Raw genomic sequence first — 27883 nt, forward strand, 5'->3', positions numbered from 1 at the left:
CTTGTGTCATGGAGCAGCCAGTGCTGCAGAAATCTCTGAGACACATCTACCAAGAACTCACTAAGGTCCTCTAAGTTGCCAGCCTCAAGAGAAACACCCTTTCCTGGAGAAGGGTTGGGCCCTGGGAGGAAAAAAGTCATTGGCAAGCCTGTTGGCAGAGGCTACTCCTCAGAGGACAGGGTCAAGCGGCCACAGAAAAATAGTGACTTAGCAGCTTCCATTACAGGTAACAGGACCTAGGTGACCCTGCCTTCAATTTACTGAAGCTAACTAAAGTAGGGCCAAAGAGAGCAACCTATAATGCTATCGTCAGCACAGAAGGAAGTTTAAGAGTGATTTAATTGGTAAAAAAAGAAAAGAAAAAGGAGATACAATCATATTTATTGTTTGTTTGCTTAAATCATCTTGTAATTTATCTGGCTACCCCTAATCTGGCTTTTTTTCATAGGAACCAATTTTTGCTTTCCCTCCAAATATTACTTCATCCTCTAGCCTCGTTTGTCTTATTATTCTTCTATTCTGGCTTATCCCAAGAGTCAGAGAAAGGGAAAAGTTTGCTAGGAATAGCATAGTATGTGGTGAGGAGACAGAAGGACTTGGGAGTCAGAGGTGGATTTGTATCCCAGCCCTGCCATTTCCTACCTGTGTGACCCTGGCCAAGTTACTTAATTTCTCTGGGATTTAGCATCATTCTCTGTGAATGGAAAAAGAATAGAATAGCAGAAAGAATATTTCATTTTACGAACTCCATAGTATAGCTGTGAGTATCACTGGAAACAATACTTCCAACTCTTTGCTCAGCATAGTGTCTGGTCACACAAGCATGCTCTCTGACCTTGGGGTGACGAGCAATGGCCGGCCCATTGGTGCTACCCAGAATGCGAGTTAGGATTTAAAAGTCTCCAAAAACAGGTTCTCAAGGGCCTATTTAAATAAGTAAGAATTATTCTTCATGAACACACATGTGAACTACTACTTTAAAACTGGGGCCAGGCACAGTGGCTCATGCCTATAATTCCAGCACACTGGGAAGCTGAGGTGGGATGATCGCTTCAGCTCAGGAGTTAGAGACCAGCCTGGGCAACAAAGCAAGACCTCATCTGTACTAAAAATTAAAAAAAAAAAAAAAATTAGCTAGGCATGGGGATGCACACCTGTAGGATCGCATGAGCCCTGGAAGTTGAGGGTGCAGTGAGCTATGATTGCACCACTGCATTGTAGCCTGGGCGACAGAGCATGATGCTGTCTCAAAAAACAGAAAAAGAAAACAAAACGACTGCTTTGAGTATTTTAAACTATTCTTCAAGTCTCATATTCATTTGTATGGTAGTTCTCCATTTTCATAACGAATACAAAGAAAATTTTGATCCTAATGATCACAAATTCCAAATGATTAGACTCCAGAAAAACCAGAGGTTTCTGCACATAGATGCCAATTTCTTTTTCTCAAGTAATCTCATGTTTTAATCATATTGTCATATATATATACCCCTTATCACGGGGATCCCAAGGGGTTTGTTCTTAATCCTCTGTAGTGTCACTCTACACACTATCTCTGGAGGGCCACCTTCTCCCCAGTCTCTCCTCACCTCCAGGCACTGAGCACTATGTACCAGGTACCCTCAGCAAGCCCATTCAAGACTGTCTTTGCAGTGACTGCCCTTCCTGCCAAGAATGATGATCCCCCGTCGCGTTTTAATAGATACTTCTCAAGGCCTCACCAAAATGTCGGCTCCCTGGTGAAATTTCCCCACCTATACCCTATATGCGAGTACCACTATTCATATGGCATCAGGATGTACTTAAATTGCCTGTTTATAAGGCTGCACCAGACTCAGGATTTTTCTAGTAGCTCTTTAATGTGCACAAGAAGCACCTGCGAATCTTGTTAGAATGGGGATTCTGACTGTGTAAAGTCTAGAGTGGGGCCTGAGATTCTACATTTCTCACAGCCCCTAGGTGATGCCGATGCAAATGCCCTGTAGACTACACTCCGGTAACAAGCTTTTAAGAACATCTCTGAAAATCTCAGCAAGTTGGCATTTCATCATCATCATCATCATTATATTTTGATGCTGCTGCCCACCAACTCCAACTCTACTAGAAAGATGAGAATAGGAGACTTCAGGACTGTGTGTGTGGGGGGCGGGGGGCATTGTATTGGGTAGGTGGATTGGAGACTGTGGGTAGAATTAGAAAGGAAAAGGAAACGGGATAAGGTTAATAAAGACACAGGAGGTTGCAAAGAGAGGAGGAAAAAAGTGAAAAAGACAGGAAGAGAGAAGACAATAAGAGAACAAAGAGAAAATCATAGAAAAGGAGAAAGAAACAGCCATAGGATGAGTAAAGGAAGGTCAGATGACTGCTTCCCAGGAAGGAATCAGACCTATATTATCTGACTTTACAGTTTAAGGGGTTGAATTCTGGAACCAAACCCTCTCAAGAGTACATACTCCAGCTGTTCATGCAACCGAGGAAGTGCACTCAGAACTTCAATACTGCATTCTAAAGGGTTCTTCCCTCCTGAGTGATTAGGAACAAGTTATTACTATAACAGTAATAGCAAATGAGGGCCTATATCATGATTGTGACTACATAGAATGGCTTATATCAGCTAAGAAAATCTAAGACACTAGAATTCTTTTGTGCTAAGACCTCAAACTGATTGCCCATTACAACAACCTAAATGAGCCAGGTATGGTGGCTCATGTCTGTAATCCCTAAACTTTTTGAAGCCAAGGTGGGAAGATTGCTTGAGGCCAGGAGTTCCAGATCAGCTAGGGCAACATGGTGAGACCCCATATCTACAAAAAGTTTTTTAAAAAGATAATCGGGTGTGATGGTGCACTACTGCAGTCCCAGTGACTTGGGAGGTTGAGGCAAGAGGATTGAACCCAGGAGTTCAAGGTTGCAGTGAGCTGTGACCATGCCACTGTGCTCCAGCCTGTGACAGAGAGAGAGAGATTCTGTCTTAAAAAAAAAAAAATGAACATTACCTGATACAGCTCAATCCGTTGTTCAGGCACTCTGGCTTTTGGATTCTGCAAACGAAAGACTCTGAACTCTGCTTTCACCAAATTGGAAGCATTCTTCTCCATTGCTGAGACGTCAAACCGAACAATTCTGAAGTAGGGTCTGTAGAAAGTGGGCGGGATGGCATCTGTAAAAAGTTAGGGCAATCATTGAAAATGATAAAATCCATTGTGCTTTCAGAAAAGACTGTAGCATGAGATAATCCCAAGAAGCCATAAGGAAAATATCTACAGAATAATTTAGTTTCCGACGGCCAATTTAATATCCTTAACAACTTAACCAGAAAAAAAAAGAAATAAAATAAACATGTGCATTTAGTTATAGGAGTAGCAAATTAATAGAGATTAACAAACCACTTCCAATTCCATTTGAAAGCATGCAGTTAACCCCATCCTTTGAAGGCTGACAGAGTGGTGGAAAATCATAGATGGTTTTGAATTGGGACAAGTTTATGACAGTTGATGCCTGGAGAGAGCTGACAGGCCTGCGTACACTTTAATCAGATATGCCAAGAAAACAGTTCCTAGTGGCCAGCAGTTTGCCCATGTATTTTCTTTTCCTTGAAAGTTTGGCATCCAAATAATTTTTTTTTAACCAGGCTCATATATCGAATCTCCTTTGACTTCAATATTTTAGTTTTTCACACACATATGACTTAACACATTCTCTAGTCAAGTTATGATGAGGAAATCTGAATAAACAAAAGTATAATCCACATACTAACTTATACCAGATCCAGTATTAGAATTCTTTATGCAGGATAATCTCTGTTGGCGGGAGGTCATCCTAGCTAATGAAGAAAAAGAATTGGCACAAATTCCTTCAGTTCTAAACCATGTAAAATACAGAGTTGCTGATGGCACATGACAATTTAAAGCTCCTGGGAAGACCGGACACAGTGGGTCATGTCTGTAATCCCAGCACTTTGGGAGGCTGAGGTGGGCAGACCACTTAAGGTCAGGAGTTTGAGACCAGCCCTGGCCAACATGGTGAAACCCTGTTTCTGCTAAAAATACAAAAATTAGCCAGGCGTGGTGGCATGCACCTGTAATCCCATTTACTCCAGAGGCTGAGGCTGGAGAATTGTTTGAACCCTGGGAGTGGAGGCTGCAGTGAGCCGAAATCGCAACACTACACTCTAGCCTGGGCAACAGGGTGAGGCTCCATCTCAAAAATCAGTCAATCAATCAGTTAAGCTCCTGGGTTGCTTTAGAGTTGTGCTGGTTTTTGTTTTGTTTTGTTTTGTTTTGTTTTGTTTTGTTTTGGAATCTGCCAATGTCTTTGAATGTGCAACTGAGGCTAAACCAAGACCAGAGCAGGTCCTATTCTAACTCCATGCTTTCAAATACAATATCCATTTATTAAGCACATACACTGTGCAGACCACTTGTTACAGGTATGTTTCTACTATCTTCTTCCAAAATCTCCTATACACTTTCTTTCCCCTTTCCAGGGTGTTTCATCCAACTCTAGTGGCTCCATTTATTTCTATCCACTCTTCAATTATCTGACTTCATTACAAATAATCATTCACAGTTGTTCATGTTTCTTTAAAAATGCTTTTATTACTTCTGCATTGTGTTTGTTTATTTTGTTTCCCCTGTGAAATTTTAAGAATCTTGAGGGCAGAGACTGGATTTTCCAGGTCTTTCTTCTTTCCCACGTATCTGGGGCAGGGTTCTGTAAACATGGAGTTCACCAAATACCCTGTTGGCATACTTGGTCATCAACAGGAGTCTCTTGAAAGACTCAGGCATCTGACTGTTGGCAACACTAACTTCTTTTTAAATAAATGAGCCATCTTGCCGATCTTAAAATAGACATAAATACCTTCCATGATTTATTGGGAAATCCATGCCCTGACGATTATGCTGAAGAAAAAAAGATGCTAGGAACACACCAACATTTTCTCATCTTAAGACCTCTGAATTTTTACCTTCATAGGAACGTTCTCCCAACCCATCTCCTTCCCCTGTATATATGTGTTTCTCAGCACACAGGCTCATGGAGAAGCAGGGAATTTCTACACTAGTCTGCTCCATACTGGTTCATAAAATGACTGTGTAAATTGAGGCTTTATAACCCATGAGTCAGAAGTCTCAGAAACAAACAAACAAACAAAAAACCCCCAAAAATCCAAAGTATCCAGGTTTCAAAGAAAAAAAGTATTCATGCAGACATGGTGATGATCCACTGCATCACCACTGCGAATTAGTTGATGGGTGGCTTCCAGGCCAGGGAGCACTGGTACACGCAGAAAGGCTTTTGGAGTCCCCTAGCACAGCATTTTGACAAGGTAATTGCTGAGAACAAATACTTTTTCTCCTCTGGAATATGCCCGCTCCCATGATTGGAACAGCTGGTCCTATGCTTGACCAGCTCAGCTGAAAACAGGCCAGACACCCAGAGAAGGCTAGGCCGGTATGGGGCCAGGCTTTCTGGCTTTGCCCACCCTCTTGGCCAAAACCTTCCACAGGCTGATGGCTGCATTCATCTTCGCATAGCCTCCGCATTAGACAGCAGAAGCTTCAAACATTCTTTGAAGGAGCATCCTGGAAGAGCGAAGCTAATTCAGCGTGTTTCCTGTCATTAGGAAGAGTAAACATCTCACTGAATTTGTGGCCCCCCCGCCCTCCGCCCTTTCAGTGGAATCCCTGCAGGCCTCTTCCACTTTCACAAGCACCCATCTTTCACACCCGCCCGCCTCAATCTTATCCTTCCATCAAGTTTGTAAATAAGTGCTCTTGAGATTTATTTTTATCTCTTTTGTGTTTATTAAACTTTGGACCATTTCCCCCTCCCCCTTTCCTGGTCCTCTGCCCATCCACACTCTTTCTTTTTATGGCTGCCTCAGACCATGAGGTCAATTTTGTTTCTTCTTCTTCTAAGCAAATCATCCAATGATCCTGTCCTAGGCTTTTGAGCTTTGAAGGGGCGTTTGCAAATATTTACAGGAGTAGCTTGCTAGTTAAGTACAGTTGTTCAGCTGGGCTTCCTATACATTGGCAAACAGCCCTCCTCCCCTCTGGCTCTTACAAGCATTTAGGCTGTTTATATTTCAACTGTCTAATAACACAAATCTGCATTTTTGGTCCTTGTTTTATAAGTAGAAGTAGCTAACATACACAGTGAAAGCACTGCTGAGCAGCCTCCATCAGCCACTCTGCTTTGGTCTTGTAACCACAGCGAAGCGACCAGGCCAGGAGGAGCCGGAAGCCTTCCCTGCCTATACTCCTGCTCCAGTGTGTGGGAGTGTGGTAAAAACTGTCAACTGAAGAACCGACTACCCCTTCCAGGGGTCGATGCCAGCTGTCCTGTGCTGTCATCTGCCCTGGGTCACAAGCCCCCTGGCTGGCTGAGGAACGTGAGCAACTGGCCAAATGTTTCCTCATTTGGAAAAAACAAAATTGCTGTAAATTGCACTAGCAGTCTTTGACCCTGCCTTTACTTCATAAACACCCTATACACGGGGCAGGGAGACCCAAAAAGGCCCCTCAATGCCCAGTCGGGATGCAGCAGGCTCCCACCCTCCACTGAGGGAGCTCGGGGTAGGGGCTTAATGGCTTGTGCAGCTCTGATCCACCCACTTAGTCTTGGAGGGATGGAGCTTTTTCCTCTGCTTCTTCCAAGAACTAATTTCCCCCTTTGGAATGGGAGTTCTTGCTAAAGTCCTCTGTAATACACATCCCAGTTCCTATTCCATTGCCAGGTGGTCAGGTACTTGTGCTTGACCTTTGCCAACTTATCCACACTCACATCCTGGCCCGCTCCCTTCTCTCAATTTCTGACCTACTTTTTCAGTTCAATCAAATCGATTTTCCTTCAACCCTTTGGATTTCACACCAGGAGGCTGATTCTGGTCCTCCTCCCAGGCTTTCTCATGGGCCTTCCTCCCAGGGAAAATTTTGCACATAGAAGATTCCAGTATGTCATCAAGTGGTGTCCCCCTCACCTCAGCCTTGGCCACACATGCCAAATCATATTTTGCGGAAGGAAGAGAGAGAAAAAAAACCTGAGAAAATCTAACTAGTCACTAATTTCCAAAGTAACAGTATACAAAAAACTTAAATATAGCACTTAATCACATACTACTGTATATACATTATATGTTGACTTATATCTGCTCCAAAAAATTTACCAACTTATTGTATGTAAGCACTTTGAACTCACAAATCTTTCCTTATAGTTTTTCTCCACAGTCCAGGGTGGACTTCATGAGAGTGTGGCCAAGCACAAGTGCACAGGGTCTCCATCCTCAGAAAGGTCTCATACCTGAATTTAGTGCTCTGTGGCCTCTCTAGTCATCATCTTGAAATCCTCAATCATTTCATCTTTGAATTGATGCTTTGTAAATGAGGTCTTATGGGATAGTGGAGCATGCACAGAGGGCTGGGGACCTCAGCCCCGGGCCATCCCACCTCCTGTCACCTGTCCACTTGCCCAGGACTCTCTGCCTCTTACCCCTTGCCCTCTGGTGTCCCCAGTCTCACCCTGCCTTCCCTGCCCCACCCAGTGGCCACCGTTTTCCTCCAGCCAGTGAGAGTTGGGGTCAGGCACACAACCCATGCCATTTCAGGGCAGGGCCTGGTGGCAGCTGTCCCCACCACAAGCTGGTAGTGCCACAATATGTTCAGGGAGCAACCCAGTAGAAGCATGTCTCTCACCCACTCCTTTTTAAAAATTTTTTTCAATACTTTTGGGGTACAGGTGCTTTTTGGTGACATGAAATAGTTCTTTAGTGGGTGATTTCTGAGATTTTTGTGCACGCTCTTAATTCAGGTACCAACCACATCCCAGTGCAGAGTTTGCAACCCTATGGGTTGAAGTGGCAGTCCCATGGGAAGGGAGATACCTGGCTCAATATGTCATCAATCTTGTGGGCTTGTGGCAGGGGGACCCCAGCAGCTGCTGGGCTACACGCTCCAAGTTTTAGGGCAAGGGTCTCAAGTCCCTGTGAGAGTCTCCTGTCACTCTAGGAGCATCCCCATGCCCAAGCGAGCACAATATCAAACAGCACATGAAAAAACACCGCGACAGTTGGAGAGAGAGAGAGAGAGACAGAGAGAGGGAGACCATGGAACAAAGGAAAAAGTTTTACATTTTAACATCTTCAATAGTACTCTTTTCCCTTTTTTTGAACAAGAGACCCCATATTTTAATATTGAAGAAGGATTCTGCAAGTTTTGTAGCTAGCCCTGCCAAAGCCTCATATAGTTACAGGATTCTTATGTACTGAAGGATCTTCAGGGCTACCTGAATTCTAATCCAGTTAAGAATGAACTGGTTGAACTGAACCAACCAGTTCCCAGCTCTGTGGCAACAGGGATATTATCTGGCTTTTCTGAGCCTGTTTCTTCATCTATATAATGAAGTAAATAATTTTCTACCTCATATGTAATGGATCATATTGTCAGGATTATATAAGTAAGCAGATGGAAAGTTGGAGCGCTGGGTCTAGCACAAATTTCCACACAGTTTCCTCCCTGCCTCCCTTCCCATCCTGCAACAAAGCTGCCAAGTGGTCAGTGGGCCTTTCGTGAATGCCCCCGAGAGAGGATGCTCTGACTAACTGACAGACTTAATTAGAAGAGGAGAGAAAGAACAGGAGGAGCTAAGTGTCCTGGGGCAGTTTATAAATGACACTATATACTCTAATTCCTTTCCACTGAATAGGGAGAAATTCTAGTCACCAAAGTTCTCACAGACTCCCCACGACTATCCTTTAACATTTCACCTGATTTACTATAAGCCTGACCATCAGAAAAGGTGACAAGAGAATCCTAACTTTCCACTAAACAGCTCTGCATCAAGCAATTTCACCTCTCACTACAATGTTCATATTAGGACTATTTTTATTAAAAAGGTTAATTGACATTGGTACAATACTATTAACTAGGCTTGGATTTCTTCAGTTTTAAATGTTCTACTTTTTTAATTTTAATTTTGTGCCTAGCTAGTAAGGGTGTATATATTTATGTGGTACATGAAATACTTCAATACAGGCATGCAATGCCTAATAATCACATCATGGTAAATGGGGTATCCATCCCCTTTGAAAACGTACTATAGTTGTGATTATCATTGGGAGAAGCTGTTGAAGGGTACACAGGAACTCTCTGCACTATTTTTGCAATTTCTTGTGAGTCTAAAATTGTTTCAGACCTGGCACAGTGGCTCATGCCTATAATCCCAGCACTCTGGGAGGCCGAAGTGAGAGGACTGGTTAAGGCTAGGAGTTTGAGACCAGCCTGGGCAACAAAGCAAGACAAGACCCCATCTATATTAAAAAATAAAAAATTAGTTCTGTAATGTGGCAAGTGCCTGTACTCCTACCTACTTGGGAGGCTGAGGTGGGGGAATCACTTGAGCCTGAGAGGGTGAGACTACAGTGAGCCATGATTGAGTCACTGCACTGAAGCCTGGGAAACAGAGTGAGATCTGTCTCTAAAAAAAATTAAAATAAGCCATGCACAGTGGCTCATGCCTGTAATCCCACCACTTTGGGAGGCAGAGGCAGACAGATCATGAGGTCAAGAGATCAAGACCATCCTGGCCACATAGTGAAACCCTGTGTCTACTAAAAATACAAAAATTAGCTGGGCATGGTGGCAGGCACCTGTAGTCCCAGCTACTCGGGAGGCTGAGGTAGGAGAATCCGTTGAACCCGAGAGGCAGAGGTTGCAGTGAGCCGAGACTGTACCACTGCACTCCAACCTGGTGACGGAGAAAGACTCCGTCTTAAAAACTAAAATAAAATAATTTCAAAATAAAGTTAAAGAAAAGGTTAATAAAAAACAAAACCGAATAAAGGTCTTACAACGTTACTCATACATGATGAGTTCTGAAACAGAATGTAGATTTGAGGCTTGCAAGAAGTCCCCCAATGATGTCTAGGGTTCAGCCCTTCAGGAGGGCAATGCTTCAGCTATCTATCTATTGTTTATTCCCTCTTAGATTGGTCACACCACAAAACTGGCAGAGAGAAAGTGTGTGTCTCTAAACTTGCTTGTAGGTGCTTGGGTCAAGAACCTACAGGTATTCGCTGTATTTGCTAAAGCAGTGGTTCTTAAAGTAAGATTCCCAACCCACGGCATCAGCCTTGACTAGGAATCCGTGATAAATGTGAATTATCCAGGAAAGTCTGATGCACCATCTCATCAAAGTTTGAGAACCAATGGGTGACTACATATTGGTTGACTCCTAGCTGGTGAAACCAGTCCTAGCTAACAATTAAAAGCAGATTGGAGGCCGGGCGCGGTGGCTCAAGCCTTTAATCCCAGCACTTTGGGAGGCCAAGACGGGGGGATCACAAGGTCGGAGATCGGGACTATCCTGGCTAACACGGTTAAACCCGTCTCCTACTTAAAAGAAGAGCAAAAAAGAACTATGCCGGGCTGTGGCCGGCGCCTGTAGTCACAGCTACTCGGAGCTGAGGCAGGGAACATGGCGTGAACCCGGGAGGCGGAGCTTGCAGTGAGCTGAAGTGAGCTGAAGATCCGGCCACTGCACTCCAGCCCGGGCGGCAGACGAGACTCCATCTCAAAAAAAAAAAAAAAAAAAAAAAAAAAAAGCAACTTGTAAATCAGGGAAAAGAAGGAGGCCTTAGTGGTTAACACCAGCTTTCCTGCAGTCAGCATGACCACAGCCTCAAGAAGATGAGCACTGGTCTCAGGTGTCCTTGTGGGAGATTTCCTCCAAGATAAGCCAGAAAGTCAGTAGTTCAAAGTGAAACACAGAAGGTGTGGGTATGAACGTAATTGGAGTGGCCTGGAGGTTTTGGTTATCCTCCTGCCTGAGGTACTCACCATTACTGAACATCAAGTCACAAGCTAGTCCCCCTCCTAGGGGAAAGCTAAACGAGGCTTACAAGCAGGCACAGGTTCCGCTGATTAACGGTATTTCAGCAGGTGGTCTGCGATTTAGCAAACTCCTTGAGCAATCCTAGTGTACCGCGTCACCATTGAGAACTGCTGGAATATAGGGACAGAAGGAAAAGAATCTACAAAGAAATACAGGAAAGACAAGGAGGCACCTAAACTTTTTTTTTTTTTTTTTTTTTTCTTTTTTTTTTTTTTTTTGAGATGGAGTCTTGCTGTGTCACCCAGGCTGGAGGGCAGTGGCACGATCTCGGTTCACTGAAAGTTCCACCTCCCAGTTTGCACCATTCTCCTGCCTCAGCCTCCTGAGTAGCTGGGACTACAGGCACCCACCACCACACCTGGCTAATTTTTTTATTTTTTAGTAGAGACAGGGTTTCACTGTGTTGGCCAGGATGGTCTCAATCTCCTGACCTTGTGATTCACCGGCCTCGGCCTCCCAAAGTGCTGGGATTACAGGCGTGAACCACCGCGTCCGATTTTTTTTTTTTTTTTTTTAAGATGGAGTCTCGCTCTGTCGCCCAGGCTGCAGTGGAATGGCGCAATCTCGGCTCACTGCAACCTCCCCTTCCTGGGTTCATGCAATTCATCTGTCTCAGCCTCCTGAGTAGCTGGGACTACAGGCGCCAACCACCATGCCTGGCTAATTTTTTGTATTTTTAGTAGAGACGGAGTTTCACCATGTTGGCCAGGCTGGTCTCAAACTCCTGACCTCAGGTGACCCACCGCCTCGGCCTCCCAAAGTTCTGGGATTACAGGCTTGAGCCACTACACCAGGCTCAAGCACCTAAACTTTTGATCAGGCTTTATACCTAGAAAAAAAGAGTAAGACAGATAAAAGAAGAAGAGTTCTAAAGCTCTTAAACTGGAAAAATAGGATTCCTCTATGATTTGCAGTAGTAGTCTGCCTTGACTGCACGTTTTAATCAACTGAGTAACTCTGAAAATCCTGATGCCTGGGTTGAAGTCCCTAAGAGTCTAGTTAATTGACTGGGGTGGACTTAGTTCTAAGTTCCTCAGATGATTTTAATGTACAGACAGGATCAGCACTCCTCACTGAAGGAAACTGGTAGTACTCAAATTGAAGAAGGGAAGACTTAGGGATATCAAACCTCAAGGGATTTCAAATATTTCAGGGACTTAACTTTCTATATAGCTAAGGAGCCACAGTTTGACTCAATATAAAAATAATTTTCTAATAATTTAGAAGATTTAAAAAAAAAAAGAAAAACCAACAACTCACTCTCTTTCAAGGTTGTGAGAGATCACACCTCACTGGTCTCACTGGAAGAATCTGTGTACTCACAAGACGCATTATGTCCCAAAAGATGCAGTGGAGCTTCCTGAATGTGGTGGCAGGGTGAGCTAGATGGCCTCACAGCCCACTTCCAGCTCTGCCATTACATCACGCTCTCCACTGATGGAGCCTCCAAAAATTGTTTTTCTCCCCTAAATCCCACTATGTTAGATATTTGTTCACTCACCCCCTGCATCAGAATCACCTGATGGGCTTATAAATATGCTTGTTACTTGGTTCCATCCTAGACCTACTGGGTGAATAGTAGGCTATTCTTTTTTATACTCAAGTTTGAGAACTTCTGCCCTAGACTATGATGGTCTAACCACAATGCACTTGACCAGGCTTCCCTTCTGGTTACTCAGTGTCATGAACTAGCTAGAGAGGAATAAAAAATATCCATCCTACCTTCCCTACTCCAAAAAGAATGACCTGATCTTACTGCAGACTCAGAATTCTATTTTATGTCCCCTTCTCATTTTATAATAGCTTTACTAACTTCATCACTGCAAAGGCCTTTTTTAACACCCATTTCACAGATAAAGAAATCAAGAGTGAGGAAAGTGAAACTTTGGGCCAAAGTCAAAGTGAGGCTGGCCTTTGAATCAAAAGCTTTTCAGCACAATATCCTGCCTTCTGTGCAAAGGAGCCCTGAGTTGAAGGCATGACTACCACGCCAGGCAGAAACACCAACACATGCAGTGGAGTGTGGTGGCAACAAAAATACAAATAAAATAACAAGGCAGCAGTTCCTCCTCCGCTAGAGATAAGTTTGACCTTGCAATACAGCTTGAAAAACTTTATTGCAAGCCCACAGTATTTTCATGGATACTCCCTAAGAGAATGAACCTGATGTGGAGACCTGGGGGCTCACCCAGCATGAAAGTTTCCCAGTGAGAGGCACCTTATTAATACCAGCATTGCCCAGGGTCTTTCAGATCCCCATACATTGGTGCCTAGTGCTGCTGTTCTCAGTGGTATCCCCTGGCTCTTATTCTCAAGCCCCTAGAATGAACAGAACAAACCCCCCATTTCCCTTTCCAGAAATGACTGTACTTTTCCTGCAGCTCAGCAGTGACTGGTGTGGACTTCTGACATACTTAATGAGTGTGTAGTGGCCCCTCATTCCTGACATCCCTAGCTTTGAAGGAAGTTGTTTGGGGTTCATTAGCCATTCCCCAGAATGTGACAAGACAAGCAACCCACCGAGTGGTTGGAGGGCAATAAACTAGCTACTATTTGTGTGTGCACAGACACAGCCAGCAAGAAACCAAGACAATTGTGTTTTGGGGTTTTCTGAAATTTGTCTTGGCATACTGGATATGGATTTTATTTCACTACCACATCCCAAACACTGCTGACATTCAAGTCACAGCAATTTAACATAAAATGACTGAGAAATAAACAGCACATCAGCGGTGGTTTCTGATTTTCTCTCCGGCCATCCCACCTATTAAATGTAACACAGCACCAGAGCATCTGCTTTGTAAAGACAGAGTCTCTGAGAGGGGGATGGTATCAGACTTGACGAGCTGTTGGCAATGGTGAGTCTTAATTGTGTCAGCATCAGCTTATGTGACTTGGCCTTCATCTAACTGCTATTTGAGACTGTGCGTACTGTCAGCATGAGTGTTTGGGCTCCTTCTTACACTGCAAAAAAAGTAAAATAACAGTGGTGCTGGCCCATGGTGTTTAGTTTTCTTGAACTGTGTCAGACATGGGGTTTCCAGTTTCTGTTCCAAAGTTTCCATCATCCTCATAAAACCCCACCTACACAGAGACACCTATTTCACTTCAGTTCCTCTACATTTCTCATCAGGCTCAGGGCTGTGCAGGCAGTTTGTGTAGGGTGTACTGGGTGTTAGCAGTAAAAGCATTGAGTGCTGAAAGGGCAGGCTGACTATTGCTATTAAGAGGCCAATGCCTAACCTAGGGGAGTCTCAGAGCCCATGAGCATGAAGAGTATGGCTGGATCCACGTTTTTGGGCAGGTAAAACGTGAATGTCATGTGTCCCTTCCCAATGGCCTGAATGGGGAAGGCAGTTCTCACACTTGGAACAGGCCACTGAAGCAGCTCTTCTCTGCCATAATCTCATCCCTTAAAGCACATAAATTTATCTTTTTCTTTTTCTTTCTCTCTTCCTGTCTTTTCTCCTTCCTTTGCTCCATTTTCTTTCTCTCCTCTTTTTCTCACTTCCCTTCAATCTGTGCTTTCATTTGCTGTGATATCCAGGGAGCAAAATGATCATCTTTTTGGTCCTTTCATGGCTTTTAATGAGGCCAATGACCCCATGACACAGATAACAATATACTATTCTAGAATGCAGCAAAGGCTTCAAACAAGATCAGTAGAAGGAAGCCAGCCTGTATTGATTCCTTTAATGAACAAAACTTGGAAATTTAGGATCTCATCCTTAACCTTTTAATACATTAGAAGCACATGTTATTTTGATCCCTTTTACAGATTAAGAAACTGAAGGTGAAATCTTTGCAGGATGACACCAAGCATTTGCAAAATAGGACTTAAACTCTACAGCTCTGGACATTCTTGCTCAACATTAGACATTCTTGCTAATCCCTGCAAAGAAAGCATTCTTATCCCACAACAAATAAACACCAACATTCCCCTTTCCAGAAACAAATGCACTTTCCCCTGCAGCTCTGCAATAACTAGTATGGACTTTTGACATGCTTAATGGTGTAGCGAGCGGGTCCTTATTAGCCCAAAAATCTTTCTCTAATCTTTTCAAAATTATAGCAGTGATGCATGTAATGGCCAATGCATGTCTTGTACTGTGAGATTTTCTTTGTGTTTTCTGTAAGCTTCTTGCTTGTGGCCTAATTTTTCTGTAAGGCAATTGCCTAATTACTTTGAGGCACTGTGCTGATTTGTTGCTCTGCCCTAAAGCTTAAGCTAATAAGTGGCAGGGCACACCCTGCTAGGATTACAAGCTGTTTACCAACTTAACCAAGTGGCATGGGCTGTTATTACTAGCATATTAAATTAATGGCTTGAGAGTGAATAAATATGAAGAGGAATACATGGTCTGGATTATCCAGTTTTAGAGAAGTGGAAAGCAAATACAGCTGATGTTCAGTCTCTCTGCAAGTCTTTATTGAAATTAGAAATGATAGCACACAAAGGGATTGCCTGGCACCTATTAGGTGCTCTCTTTTATAGGCATCTAACATTTCTTACTGCAATTTTCTTTATAAGACAAGACAAGACAGTTTCTCTTAGAACCCTTCAGTGACAGAGATCTTAGAACCCAGAGAGGTAGTCCACTTCAGCCTCTGACCATTGTTCCAATGGTACAAGAGTTCTTCCCTATCTTGGGCTGACAGCTGCTTTCTATAAGGGCTGCACCACAGTGGGTCTAATTCTACCACATAAGATGATCTATTCCCTTTCCACTCGGTCCTACTTATACCAAGCCAGTTTTTTGTTTGTTTGTTTGTTTGAGACAGAGTCTGTCATCCAGGCTGGAGTGCAGTGGCATGATCTCAGCTCATTGCAAGCTCTGCCTCCCAGGTTCACTCCATTCTCTTGCCTCAGCCTCCTGAGTAGCTTGGACGACAGGTGCCCACCATCATACCTGGCTAATTTTTTTTTTTTTTAATTTTTCTAGTAGAGACGGGGTTTCACTGTGTTAGCCAGGATGTTCTCGATCTGATCTTGTGATCCGCCTGCCTTGGCCTCCCAAAATGCTGGGATTACAGGTGTGAGCCACCGCACCTGGCCGGTCAAGCCAGCTTTTGAAGCCAGTTTTTGCATCTTCTCTTCTTCATCTCCTTTCTTCTGAAAGCAAACATCCCCTCTTTCCTTTCACGTTTTGTCATGAAAGCCATTCACTTATTCTAGTTGTTCTCTACTTCGCCCCAATCTTAAACCCGAACCATTACATCTGAACATAATTCTCAAGGCAGAATGAAGTAGAACTATCTATCACCTTCTTTAGTGTGGAACTTATGCTTTTCTGAATGCATCCCAACACTGAATGACTCTTTCTCTTTATTTTTTGACCTTTGCACTCACATCACATATTCTCTGTATTCTGAATGTCTAATAAATTACAAGTCTTTGGTCTTTTCCACACAAACAATTTTGCAGATGTCATCATCTTATGCTTACACCCTGTGCAATATTTACAATATACTCCTGTTCAGTGTATACTTATTTGATGTGAGTCCTCATTTTAAATATGCTGAGAAGGATTTGAAGTCTGATTTGGTGAACCTGTGAATTCACGTGTTAAATGACACTGCAGGGCACAGTGTTGTATAATAAAATGAAGGATCCTTGATGCTATTTCATTCGATCCCCAGAACTCACAGATAAGGAACAAAGGTCCTCAAGTCAAGTTTGTTTAGGTGGAAAAGGACCTGAATTCACACTAGAACTTATTCCTTCTGAGGTGCTTCCTCTGCACCAGGCACTTTCCACTGTGCTGCTCAACACCAGGGACACAGCCAAGTCTACGGGCAGGAGGCTCTGGACCTGAACAGGCACCCACCACCACCACAGTGAGTCTTCCAGTCTGCCCAGTGGCATATCTTCTTCAGGCGGGACCAGTAGGCCAGTTGTGTCCTACTGCAAATCATCAAGGAAAACAGCTAGTGGGACAGAACTCAGGAAGGTTCTGGAACCCATCTTGGCCCAGAATGCCCATCCTCTATTAATGAGCACTCTGAGGGATTTGTTTCAAAATATACTTCCTTGAAAAGCTGAATGGAAAGTCTGAATTTTTCTTTATGCCAAATGGTAGCCCTCTATGTAGAATATAAAGATAGTAGGGAGTAAGCATTGCTTGGAAGAAACGTTAAGTTACCAGATATCCCTATTAGCACTTCAGTAGATGGCCATTTAGTGCCAGAAAGAATATTAAGAGTTTCAAATGATGGTGCTTTCTTAGGGTTGGTAGATGTATTCATTAAGGGTGTGCACTCTTCCCTCATCCTGTTTGTACTGGCAACACAGCTATGGGCAATTAAGATATGGGAACATACAGGAATTATAGGAATCCAGATGAACTGTGGCATGAACGAGTTCTGGAATGGAGCCAGGGGTGTTATACTTGTTTTAAGGAATCATGTTCATTTGGGTGCTAAGCAGCTTTCTGTTCTTCAAGGTTGGGCCACTGTTTGTGAGAGGAAGAAAAACAGCCTTTAAGAATCTCCACTGCAGAAGTAGACCCTGGCTAAGTGCTTTAAAATGTTTAAGTGTGTGTTATTTCAATTCAATTGAACTAGCTGAGAGTAAGCCCCTATAGTTTACCTTCAATCTCATTATTTTTGTGCACAGAGGCTATGAAATGTCCGAATTTTAACCTGCTCTAGGGACACTGGGAGACAAAACTGATGGAAGAATGGCAGCTAGGGTCTCCAAAGAGTTAATCCAACCAGTCCCACTTTATTGGAAAGCACAGTAGTTTTGAGAATGGAAGGAGAATTCTTAAGATAAAAGTACTTTTTTTTTTTTTTTCTTTGGGGAAGCTTAAGATCTGTCATATAGCTCATTCTGTTTTCTTTAGGAACCTTCGAGAAGCCATTGCAATGGAGGTGCAAGAAAACTCAGATGGTTTTCAAAGCTTTCCTGCTTTCTTTTCTCACTGGTGGTTGTGTAGACCAGGGGGCAGGACAAATGCTTTTAGTTAGTCCCAAGTCAATGGCTGTCCTGTGCTTACTAAAAAGCATTTACTAAGTCCTCTTTAAAGAAGTGTTTCTTGATTAAAGTCAGTGGTTTATAAATATGTGAGGATGAAAGCAAATAGAACACCATAGTGGAGTGGTACATATATAACAAGAATTAAACAAATAGCAAATGAAGGTGTAGAGATGGGAATTTTACATAAAATCTGCATGAGGCTTACCTATGTGTACTCAAGTATATCCTAAAGTCAGTGGAATCACTTTTCGTATGTCAGGGTACCTCAGTGATGTCACTTAAGATATTTATTTCTCACATACTACATTGGTTTCACTAGACAACATATCTGAAAAATTAAAGGTTAGACAACATATCTGAAAAATTTCCTTGTGTCAGAAAAGTGAAAAAATAGTGAGTTCCACAATCGCATCTGAATAAACTAATTCAGCTTCTGTATGTAGTGCCTGAAAGGTTACCAAGAAAGAACGTATGTTCCTTGAATAGTTGATTAGCACCCATATGCACTGTACCACAGAGCACCTATGAGATACTATCTGAGTACATTCATTGGCCAGAGGGGTTTTGATCAGGGAAAATTGATAACTCCTCTCAATTCTTTTCAGTGCTCTTAAACACTCAAGAATGCTCTTTAGCCAGAAGCAAGCTGTGCTGCTGCCTGACTGTAGCACTGGATTAGAGATCACCGAAGGCCAGGAAGAGGTCTGCTTTACTTGTAAGCAGGTGCAAATGGGACTGGTACAGGAAGAACAGTCTCTGTGTTGGGCAAGGGTGCCTTTGTAAGTTTCAAGAGCACAGACACTGAATCTGTCATCTTCCCACTCCTGTGTCCTAGCTCCAGGCCCAGGACAAGGTCTCTTAGTACACAATAGGTGTTCAACACGTATCACAAAGCAAAAGGAAATTAATTGCTTTCAAACAGCTAAGTCACATAACAATGATGAATGTTAATCCCAATCCTTTAGGTCTTCATAGTGTTTCACCAAGCACCTCCACATACTATTTCTTGCTAGTATGATAACCCTGTAAGCCAGGTAGGATTATCCCCATTTTGCTGTTGAGAAAACCACAATTCAGAGGCCAAATGATTCGATGTAAGTGACTTCCCCAGACTTCTCAGTGCTAATTCAACGCTCATCTTCTGACATCAGGCTCAAGAATAGGCTCCCGTGTAGGATATCAAGTAGCCAGTAGAACAACCAACCCCATATAAAGTGCCTTCTAAAAGGGAAGCACAGTCAGCTGAGAAGGCCAATTCGGAGACTGCCACCATATTCCAATTTGAAGAGATACAGCAACATTAAAACAGCACCATAGTGGAGTGGTACATATATAACAAGCTGCCTTTTCAACTGGCACTGATACTCTGACAAGAGCGGTTTTTCTCTTCATTATGATTGTGAATAGTTATTACTAGTGCTGAGAGCAGAAGTATCTTCCTCTAAATGCACAGCAGCCTTAGAGGATACAATGTCTGGAAGGGACCAGGATGGAGAAAGTTATTAGTGTTCCGGCAGCCAACTCAGGGGTCAGCTATTCAGCGGCTCCCAACATACAGTGACCTTCTTTAGAAACGGTACTTTGGGAATGACCTAGGGATAAGATCCAGAGAGGGACAAACAGGGAGAGGACCAGGTCTCCCATATTTCAGCAGGAATAAAGACGTCTTCAGAACAGCCTGCTTTTTCTTTCATGGTGGGCGAGGGGGCCACTTATCCATCTCAGTGGGCACAGCAGAGACTCAGAGATGCTGTTTGATCATCAACCTCAAAGACCAAAACACTTTTTGGTGTTCCAAGCAATCCATAATTGCCCAGTAGTTTACTGAACTTTTAAAATTTCCCTCTGGATGTGGGGGCACCAACTGTGACCTCTCTTCCCTCAGGATGGCCTGACGCAGATCAGTCTGCCTTGGACAGGCAATAGGTGAAGTCTAAACGCAGACAGACTTTTAAGAACTCCAGCTGATCCCTTTGCTTCCTTTTATTGAAAGCAACTGACTGCACATTACCCCTTTTTATTGTCAGAAGGAAGCTGGGGAGCTCTAGGATCCAAAATGTGCCTTCTCCATAGCTCTACTCTAATTATATACTATGCCTAATTCCACGTCCATTCCTCTGTGGGTGCACAGGTCCTTTAACTATAGCTTCTATTCTTGCAGAGGATACAGATGTGTTCTTGCTGTCTATGGGCCTTCCAGATCACAGTCATTTCCATGTAGAATAATGCCAGTGGGGGTGGGGAGACATAGAAAAAGACATGATCTTCATGGTATGGTGAACCTTTAAAATATCTCAGAGAAGGATCCCAGAATCCTAAAATGATTTTGTAAGTCTAACAGCCAGGCAACATAGAGTCATCAATCCTAATTTCCCAGCCTTCAATCAGACCACCTTTTCTCACAAGTCTGGCTTGGGCAGAAGAAACAAAAAGGTCAGGTGGGAACAGGCCTTGTACAGTAACCACTTGAGCTGTGAAGGGATTTAAGATGGGCACCATGGGAGGGGTTTTTCAGAAGTGAGCATTAAGAGAAGGTAGTAGGAGTACAACTGATTTCTCTGTAGATCTCAAACAGGGTATTATCAACTTCCCAGGCCTCGGTTCCCTCGTGTCCAAAAGAATAATGGGCTTGGATGGGACTCTTCCATCCAAGGGTAGGAGAGACACTACCCGCCCTTGAGGTTACTGGGGTTCAAGGTAAGAAAGCACTACCCTCTGTGGCTGGACATGCCTTCTCCGGGAATATAGACAGCATGGTACCAAGGAAGCCTACTTCCATTCTTAACCATCCGTTCCTCTCTCTTAACCTCTACCAAGCGCACAGTCTTGATAAATTTCAAATATCCCAAAGAGACAACTTCATGGCATGTCAATTTTTGTATCTTCTGACCCCAAACTCCCTTTCCAGCTTAATGGGCACCCTGCTGTCTCCCCTCCACTCCCCTCCCACCCCTGCCATACTGGACTCTGCCCCAGACCCTAAGTGCACCACATCACTTCCAATCTCCAAATATGCCAAGCACCACCACACCCATACCGTGTCAGTCTTTCACCTAGAAACCTTCACATTTGGCAAATTCTATTCATCCTTGAAGGTCCAGCCTAGTGTCACCTCTTTTTAGAAGTGTCTCTGGGTCTTCCAGAGCACAATGAATTCTCTCTTCTTTGCATCCTGACACTTATCATACTGTGTATTATAGTGGCCTCTTTAGGTGTTTATCTTGATAGATGGGAACAGCAAAAGAGCAGGGACTCACTTTATTTCTGTATCTTTAAAATATGATAATACTAGCACTTGCCTGTAAGAATTGCCATAAGGATTAAATAAGGCAATAAATATGAACACAGTAAGTACTCAATAAACATAAGCTTATATTATTATTTATTTATTTATTTATTTATTTATTTATTTATTTATTTATTTTGAGACAGAGTCTCGCTCTGTCACCCAGGCTGGAGTACAGTGACCGGATCTTGGCTCACTGCAAGCTCCACCTCCCGGGTTTACGCCATTCTCCTGCCTCAGCCTCCTGAGTAGCTGGGACTACAGGCGCCCGCCACCTCGCCCGGATAGTTTTCTGTATTTTTTAGTAGAAACGGGGTTTCACCGGGATAGCCAGGATGGTCTCGATCTCCTGACCTCGTGATCCGCCCGTCTCGGCCTCCCAAAGTGTTGGGATTACAGGCTTGAGCCACCGCGCCCGGCCAGCTTATATTATTAACAGAACACTGGAAGCCAAAGAGGAAAGGGTGCATCTACTTTCAGAATCTGATGTCTATAAGACTTTTCTAGGCAGGAATATAGAAAAGGTCACAAATCTGAAGAGAGAAGCAGTATCAAAAAGCTTGTGGATGGAAGCCCTCCCTTTCTCTGCCATCCAGAATCCAACAAACGAGAGTGGCCCTGTGGTCTGCCTCTACTCCTCAGTTTGTAACTATTAGCATCAGGAACCTGTGGGCAGGCTTGAGCCTGATTCAGTAGGACACATCTTAGAAAGTCATTCTTGGAGTCATTAGTTTTGTTGTCCCATTAGATTACTTGATAAATCAGCTATACAAAGAGACTTCCAGTGATTTTCTAGGAGCAGTGCCTACATTTGAAAACAACTTACAAAGGGCTTTCTTGGACATAATATCATTTTTAATGATACCTGGCAATCTCATATAAATGCTATCTTATTGACAGTGCCTACTAGGTTGGCTAGATAATTTCCAATTCCCACCACTCTCACTGTATAAATGAAGAGACTGAGGTTTCCAGCAGACAAGTCACTTGTGTAACAGCATACAGCTGACACAGAAAGGTAGCTGCAAATTGCAAACCAAGTCTGTCTGATCCCAAGTCCACACTCTTTCCACTGTCCTATGTCCCCACCTCTCCTGATAAAGATTTGTTCTGTAGTACCTAAAGGATGAGGTGGGCAGTGATAAATCTCAGAACAGCCCAAGCTCAGTACAATGAAGAGCCTTCAGACAGAGTTACCTGCAAAAGGATCAAGCAACATCCCTGCGAGTAGCCAGGATCTTCTGACAAGATTCAAGGAGTAGTGACAGAACTAGATGACCTTTAAAATGCTACCATTAGAGTCTCTCTGAACTTATTCTGGTTTGGGGGAAAAGGTTGGGGGAGAGGCTGCCCAATTAAAAAAAATAAAAATAAAACAAAATAAAATGCAACCACTGTGACAACCTGTGACACTGAGGCTTATTAGAGAAGTCTAGTTCTAACAGTTTAAATCTTCAATTTTCCTCCAAGGGGAAAGATGGGGAAAGAGCCAGACGGAACTGAGTTCAGAGGCTGAGCTTCTGAAAAGCCTAATTTAGGTTTTGAAGGAGACACTAGGAGTCCCCTGCTACGCTCCTTCTCATGAGCCTCTCACCAGCCAAAGACACTCTCTGTGTGTGATCTTCTGTAGCTATGTGAGAAGACCTTGCTCTTAGTCTTGACATGGGGTCATGTTAAAACTCTTCAGCAAAAATATCCCGAATATCATGGTTAAAAGGATAAAGGGGATTATACACCAAGGATGGCCACTTCTTAGCAGGAATTCCCATTTTCCTCTGAAGTCGTGTTACTTTGGGGAAGGCCCAAAACCTTTGTGCTCTGGGAACTGGTGATCACAGGGCTCTCATCAAGCTCAAATACGATAATGCATGTCCACGTCCTTTTATTAAATACGAAATGATAAGTGCAAGGTGGCATCACTGTACTTCAACTTATTCTTAATTATCATTGAATAACAATATGCTGTCCACATATTCCCAGAGATCATTCAGAAATAACAAGAATTTGCTTACATTATCTTATCTAATTCTACTCTACCCTTCTACCCAACTTTTGAGGTACATCTCCCCTTTGCAGATAAGGAAACTGAGGCTCACAGCTACCAACCAGAGAGTACTAGTAAGAGAGGGGGAAAAAATAGAATCAATCCCAGATCCTACCTCCTAACAGGTGTTCCTCCCACTCACCACATCCATCCCAAACATGGGAAGGGTTCACTCTGGTTTCAATGCATATAATAATACGAGCCATCCTCTGGGTGGTTATGTGACATCACTGCGGCATCAGCCTTATGAATAATAACTGCACAGGCTGCAATGTGTCCTGGGGCAGCCTCTGAAGCATCTGCAGCCACTTTGTCCTCAACTGTCAGAGACATTCGGGCTTCACTGAACCTCCTCCCGCCATGAGTCATCCCCCACGTTTCATATTAACCATCCATTCTCAGCAGATTTGAGTTCTGCCTTCTGTCCTTTTCTGGTAAGACTCTAGGGGTGTGAATGGACTGTCCATAGCCCCTGAGTTTAAGGAAAAATGAGATGAAGCAAACGTATGTTAAATCCACTGCCTGGAAAGCCAGCCTCTCTCAATATGTACAGGGCCAAGAATAACAGCAGCTGGGTCGGACCTGGATTATCTCGTGTAAGCCTCACAAGAACTCTGTGAGGTAGATACTATTTTCATTTCCATTTTGCAGATGAGGAGACTAAGGCTTATGAGGATTAAATAATTTATCTAAGGTCACACAGCTAATAGGTGGTAGAGCCAGAGTGGAAGTGACTTGTAATGAACCACTTTTAGTACTTTATTTTAAAAGGTAAGATAGACTTTTATTATACATAATCTTTCTTATGACACCTAATAGTATAGGAAGCATTTAACATACTTGTTTTTCTAAGGCTTTCAAATATCCCACATACCTGCTAACGCTTTTTCCACCACAATATTCCAAATTATTCTAACTCCATTCCAACATACATAGCTACTTTAATTATCTATCTGAAAATGATTATAACTTTTAACCCAATAAAATAATGAGTGACAAGATATAGTTATTAAAAAGAAAACACACAACCAATGCATTCAAAATACTTATGCTATTTAATTCCTTTTTTCTTTTAATGAATCAAGATGTTCTAGAAACAGGGGGGAGGGGAATCTGTGACTTTTACTATTTAAATAAACCTTAAAAATACTTTCTCTGTATCTCATTTTCACAGAACTGTTACAACAACCACAAAATCGTCATAAATGACAAACTCGGTGACGTGGAAAGGAAGGAAAGGGAGGAGGAAAAGCATTCTTGTGTTGTTTCACAATTATTTTCGGGATCCCAAATGTGGTGCTTTTTTGTCAGTACATGTTTACTCTCTACCTTTCTAGATGGGGAAATCCAAAGCCAATATTTCTTAGTCTAAAACGTCTTTCATGAAAAGTTTTTCCAAAGCCTGTGGTTGATTTTGTTGCAATGTGTAACCCCTTGAAACTTGACTCATGGGATATATAATCAAATCTTGCAAGTCCTTCAACACATAGCTGTGTTAAAATCCTTTAGTAAAAAAACTCACAAACATTATGGAAGGGACAAAGGGCTTCTGCAAGGACCGCCACTTCTTGCTAATACTTTCTATCTGCCTGTGAAGCCACTTGAGGGCTGTGTGACACTGAAGGCCTGAGGAAACTCTCCCTCTCACCCACATCCCCCAGATACACACACTTCTCACGTACCTACTTTCCCAACAAAGAAAATGAAAAATGACTTCTGAAGGGCAAATTAGCAGCCCTGTTATTGCATTTTAAAATGGTCTTGTGTTTTTCTTAAGGCAGATTCATATTTGCAATAGAACTATACATTAAAAAGGACACATGCTTTCCAGACTTGAATTCTGAACCCTCCTAAAGGTCACTTGCAAATTCCTGTAGAATTATGCATTGACAAAACAGAGGTTTCAGATTCTGTCTAAATGTGGCTCCATTCGTGCTCACAGTCTTCTAATTAAACCCCTGGTTGCATCATCAATCCAGTCCTAGGGCCTTGCTGTAATATCCAAGGGCAGAATACAAAAGCTTAAGACTCCATCACATAGGTTTCTTTCCTCTTGGTTGGGAATTGCCTTTCTTTTTAACTTTATCCTCCCTTGAAACCTTTCCTTATCACCTAGTGTTTAATTTAAAACTCAAATATTTTCAAGAAGATTCCAAAAAGAATTTACAGTAGGCTTATGTCATAAAACAATCTTCTTACCCCCATGAACATTTATTTTCAAAATTTCAGATGAGTAGCCAAAAGAGAAACACCACCTCATACCTTCATAGACACTACCAGTGCTTAAAATTGAACACTCATGAAAGACTGGAACTCCTATGGAAAGTAGAGGTTGCATTTGAAGAAGATCTTAGTGATTGTGTTGGGAGCAGAAGTTGGTGACTTTAGTCCTTGTTTTCCTAGTCCTGACTTTTTTACCCAAAGACTGGCTGATTCATCACAAGCAAATTACTCCACCTGTCTTCTACTTTAAGATTTCCAAGTGATAGAAAATCATCCCTTGGATTCAATTCCTGTGCCCAAATGTCCAATGGGACATGGTGGTGCCGTGAAGTAAGCAGAGAAAAAGATCTCACTATCCACAAAACAAATTTATTATTTCTGAATAAACTATGAATACTTTAATTCAGAAGTATGATCAACTGCTTAAAACTAGTCACTTTATCAGTATCACATCAGCAAGCGCCTGGATGAATCGGTGGTCCTGCTCAAGCGTGTGTATGTGTCTTGGGGCACCAATTACTCCAACGGGGTGACTGTTCTTCCACTGACAACACTAACCAAAGAGCTTCACTTCACACCTTTGCTTTTATAATTTTCTGCCTTCAACTAAAACATTGATTTTGGGTGAGACTCAACCAAAGCATAGTCCCCAAGAGCAAAGGTACCAGTAGCTGAATAAGGGCTCTTGCCAGGGGCCTCTGGGCAAGACATCTTTTCTATTTATATTTCCAGCTTCCTTGGAAGACAGCTTTGAGCACTCCAGGAGGTGGGGAGGGGGACATAAAGGGTGGTTTCCAATGCTATAGCTTAATTTTCACAAAAATACTTCATAACTTTTTTTTTTCAGTTGAGTTGAGGGTTTTAATGGCAGCCTCCATCTGGTAAGGTCAGAAAAGAACTAGAGCTAGATTTCACCCTCTCTTTTTGCTGACCCGCAGGAATCCCCTTAAAATTTATTCGTCAGATGAGGTGACGATGAAAGTAAAACATAGGACATTGCACATGTGCTTCTCTGGCAACTGCTAATTTCTTCAATTTAAAAATAAACCTTCCCTGCTCCAGCCTGCAACTGCCCCACTGTGTGCATATGCGTGTGCGCACACACACACACACACACACACACACACACACACACCCCTGGTAGCACTATCTCATTTACTAGCTCTGTTTATTCACACACAGGATTCAGTACAAGCTATCTAGAGCTCTGCCTCAATTCCCTTCCCTTTTACGACCATCACAGAAAATTGAGCTTGTCCAGAGTTAGAGTTTTGTTTTGTTTGTGATCTTGTCACTGGTGCCTAATGAAGATGTCATGTTTGAACACAAAGATATTTAAGATGTGGGATTCAGCAGACCCATATTCTACTCCTGGATTTACCACTTAAAAATGTGGCCTTTCAGCTGGGCACAGTGGCTCACACCTGTAATCCCAGCACTTTGGGAAGCCACAGCAGGTGGATCATGAGGTTAGGAGATCAAGACCATCCTGGCTAACATGGTGAAACCCCACCTCTACTAAAAATACAAAAATTAGCCAGGTGTGGTGGTGCATGCCTGTAGTCCCAGCTACTTGAGAGGCTGAGGCAGGAGAATGGCGTGAACCTAGGAGGCAGAGCTTGCAGTGAGCCGAGATTGCGCCACTGCACTCCAGCCTGGGCGACAGAGCGAGACTCCGTCTCAAAAAAAAAAAAAAAGAATGTGGCCTTTGGCAAATGTCTTAAGCTCTAAGGCCTCAGTTTCCTCGTCTATAGAATGTTAACAACACCTAATCTTCAGGGCAGTTGTGAAGGTTAGAGAAAGTAAGAACCAAGGATACAGTAAGTGCCTTGACTTGTTGGGGTTTAGCTTGATGCACTGTCATTCCTTGCTCTGTACTAGTTTTAGTAAAGTAACAGAGACATTGGAACAGAATAGAATTGATCTTGGGTAATTAACTCTCTAAGCTGCATTTTTCCCATCTACAAAGTAGGGATAATAATAGCATCTGTCTCATAGAATTGTAAGGATGAGACAGGATGGTGAAAGCAGAACATTTGGCACTGTGCCTGGCACATGGTAAGCACCCCAGCATGTTAGCCTCTGTTATTTTTTCCTAGATTCCAAGTTGCCAGCAAAAGGGCTTTTTCTGGCAAATCTCTGCTGCCTTCCCAGCTACCTACTCATTCAGGGATTCCTCTCAACACTGAGCTCCCTTCCCAGCAGCCTGACCCACCCCCACTCTATTCATCTCTGCTCTTCATCTCCAGATGAAGCAAAAATCTGGTAAATATTACACTTACAAGGTAACAGGTCTGGAATGCTTGGCATCCCAGGCGGAGTGCAGTTTGCTTCTTGGCACCCGGACACATATACTCTGCAGCCTAGGGCCAAACTACATTTGGCTGCTTTGTGCAATTCAAATAAAGATATTAAAAATCTTCCAACTCTATAAACATTTGTACTATTTGCTAATCAA

The 27883-nt window shown here is 42.9% G+C and overlaps 1 protein-coding gene across 3 annotated transcripts in view; it reads right to left on the reverse strand.

Annotated features, from left to right (window-relative positions):
* The window catches only part of TGFB2 (transforming growth factor beta 2), a 97722-nt gene that overhangs the window by 35004 nt on the left and 34835 nt on the right, over positions 1-27883 (reverse strand). For all 3 annotated transcript variants that reach the window (XR_001885089.1, XM_017870018.1, XM_017870017.1), the window contains one exon: positions 2997-3160. Coding sequence is in view for 2 of the 3 variants with exons in the window: in XM_017870018.1 (XP_017725507.1) it covers positions 2997-3160 (164 nt within the window). In the remaining variant the exon portion in view is untranslated. The remainder of the gene's footprint in view (positions 1-2996; positions 3161-27883) is intronic.

The sequence above is a fragment of the Rhinopithecus bieti genome, unplaced genomic scaffold (assembly GCF_001698545.2).
Source record: "Rhinopithecus bieti isolate Rb0 unplaced genomic scaffold, ASM169854v2 scaffold_1673, whole genome shotgun sequence".
NCBI lineage: Eukaryota > Metazoa > Chordata > Mammalia > Primates > Cercopithecidae > Rhinopithecus > Rhinopithecus bieti.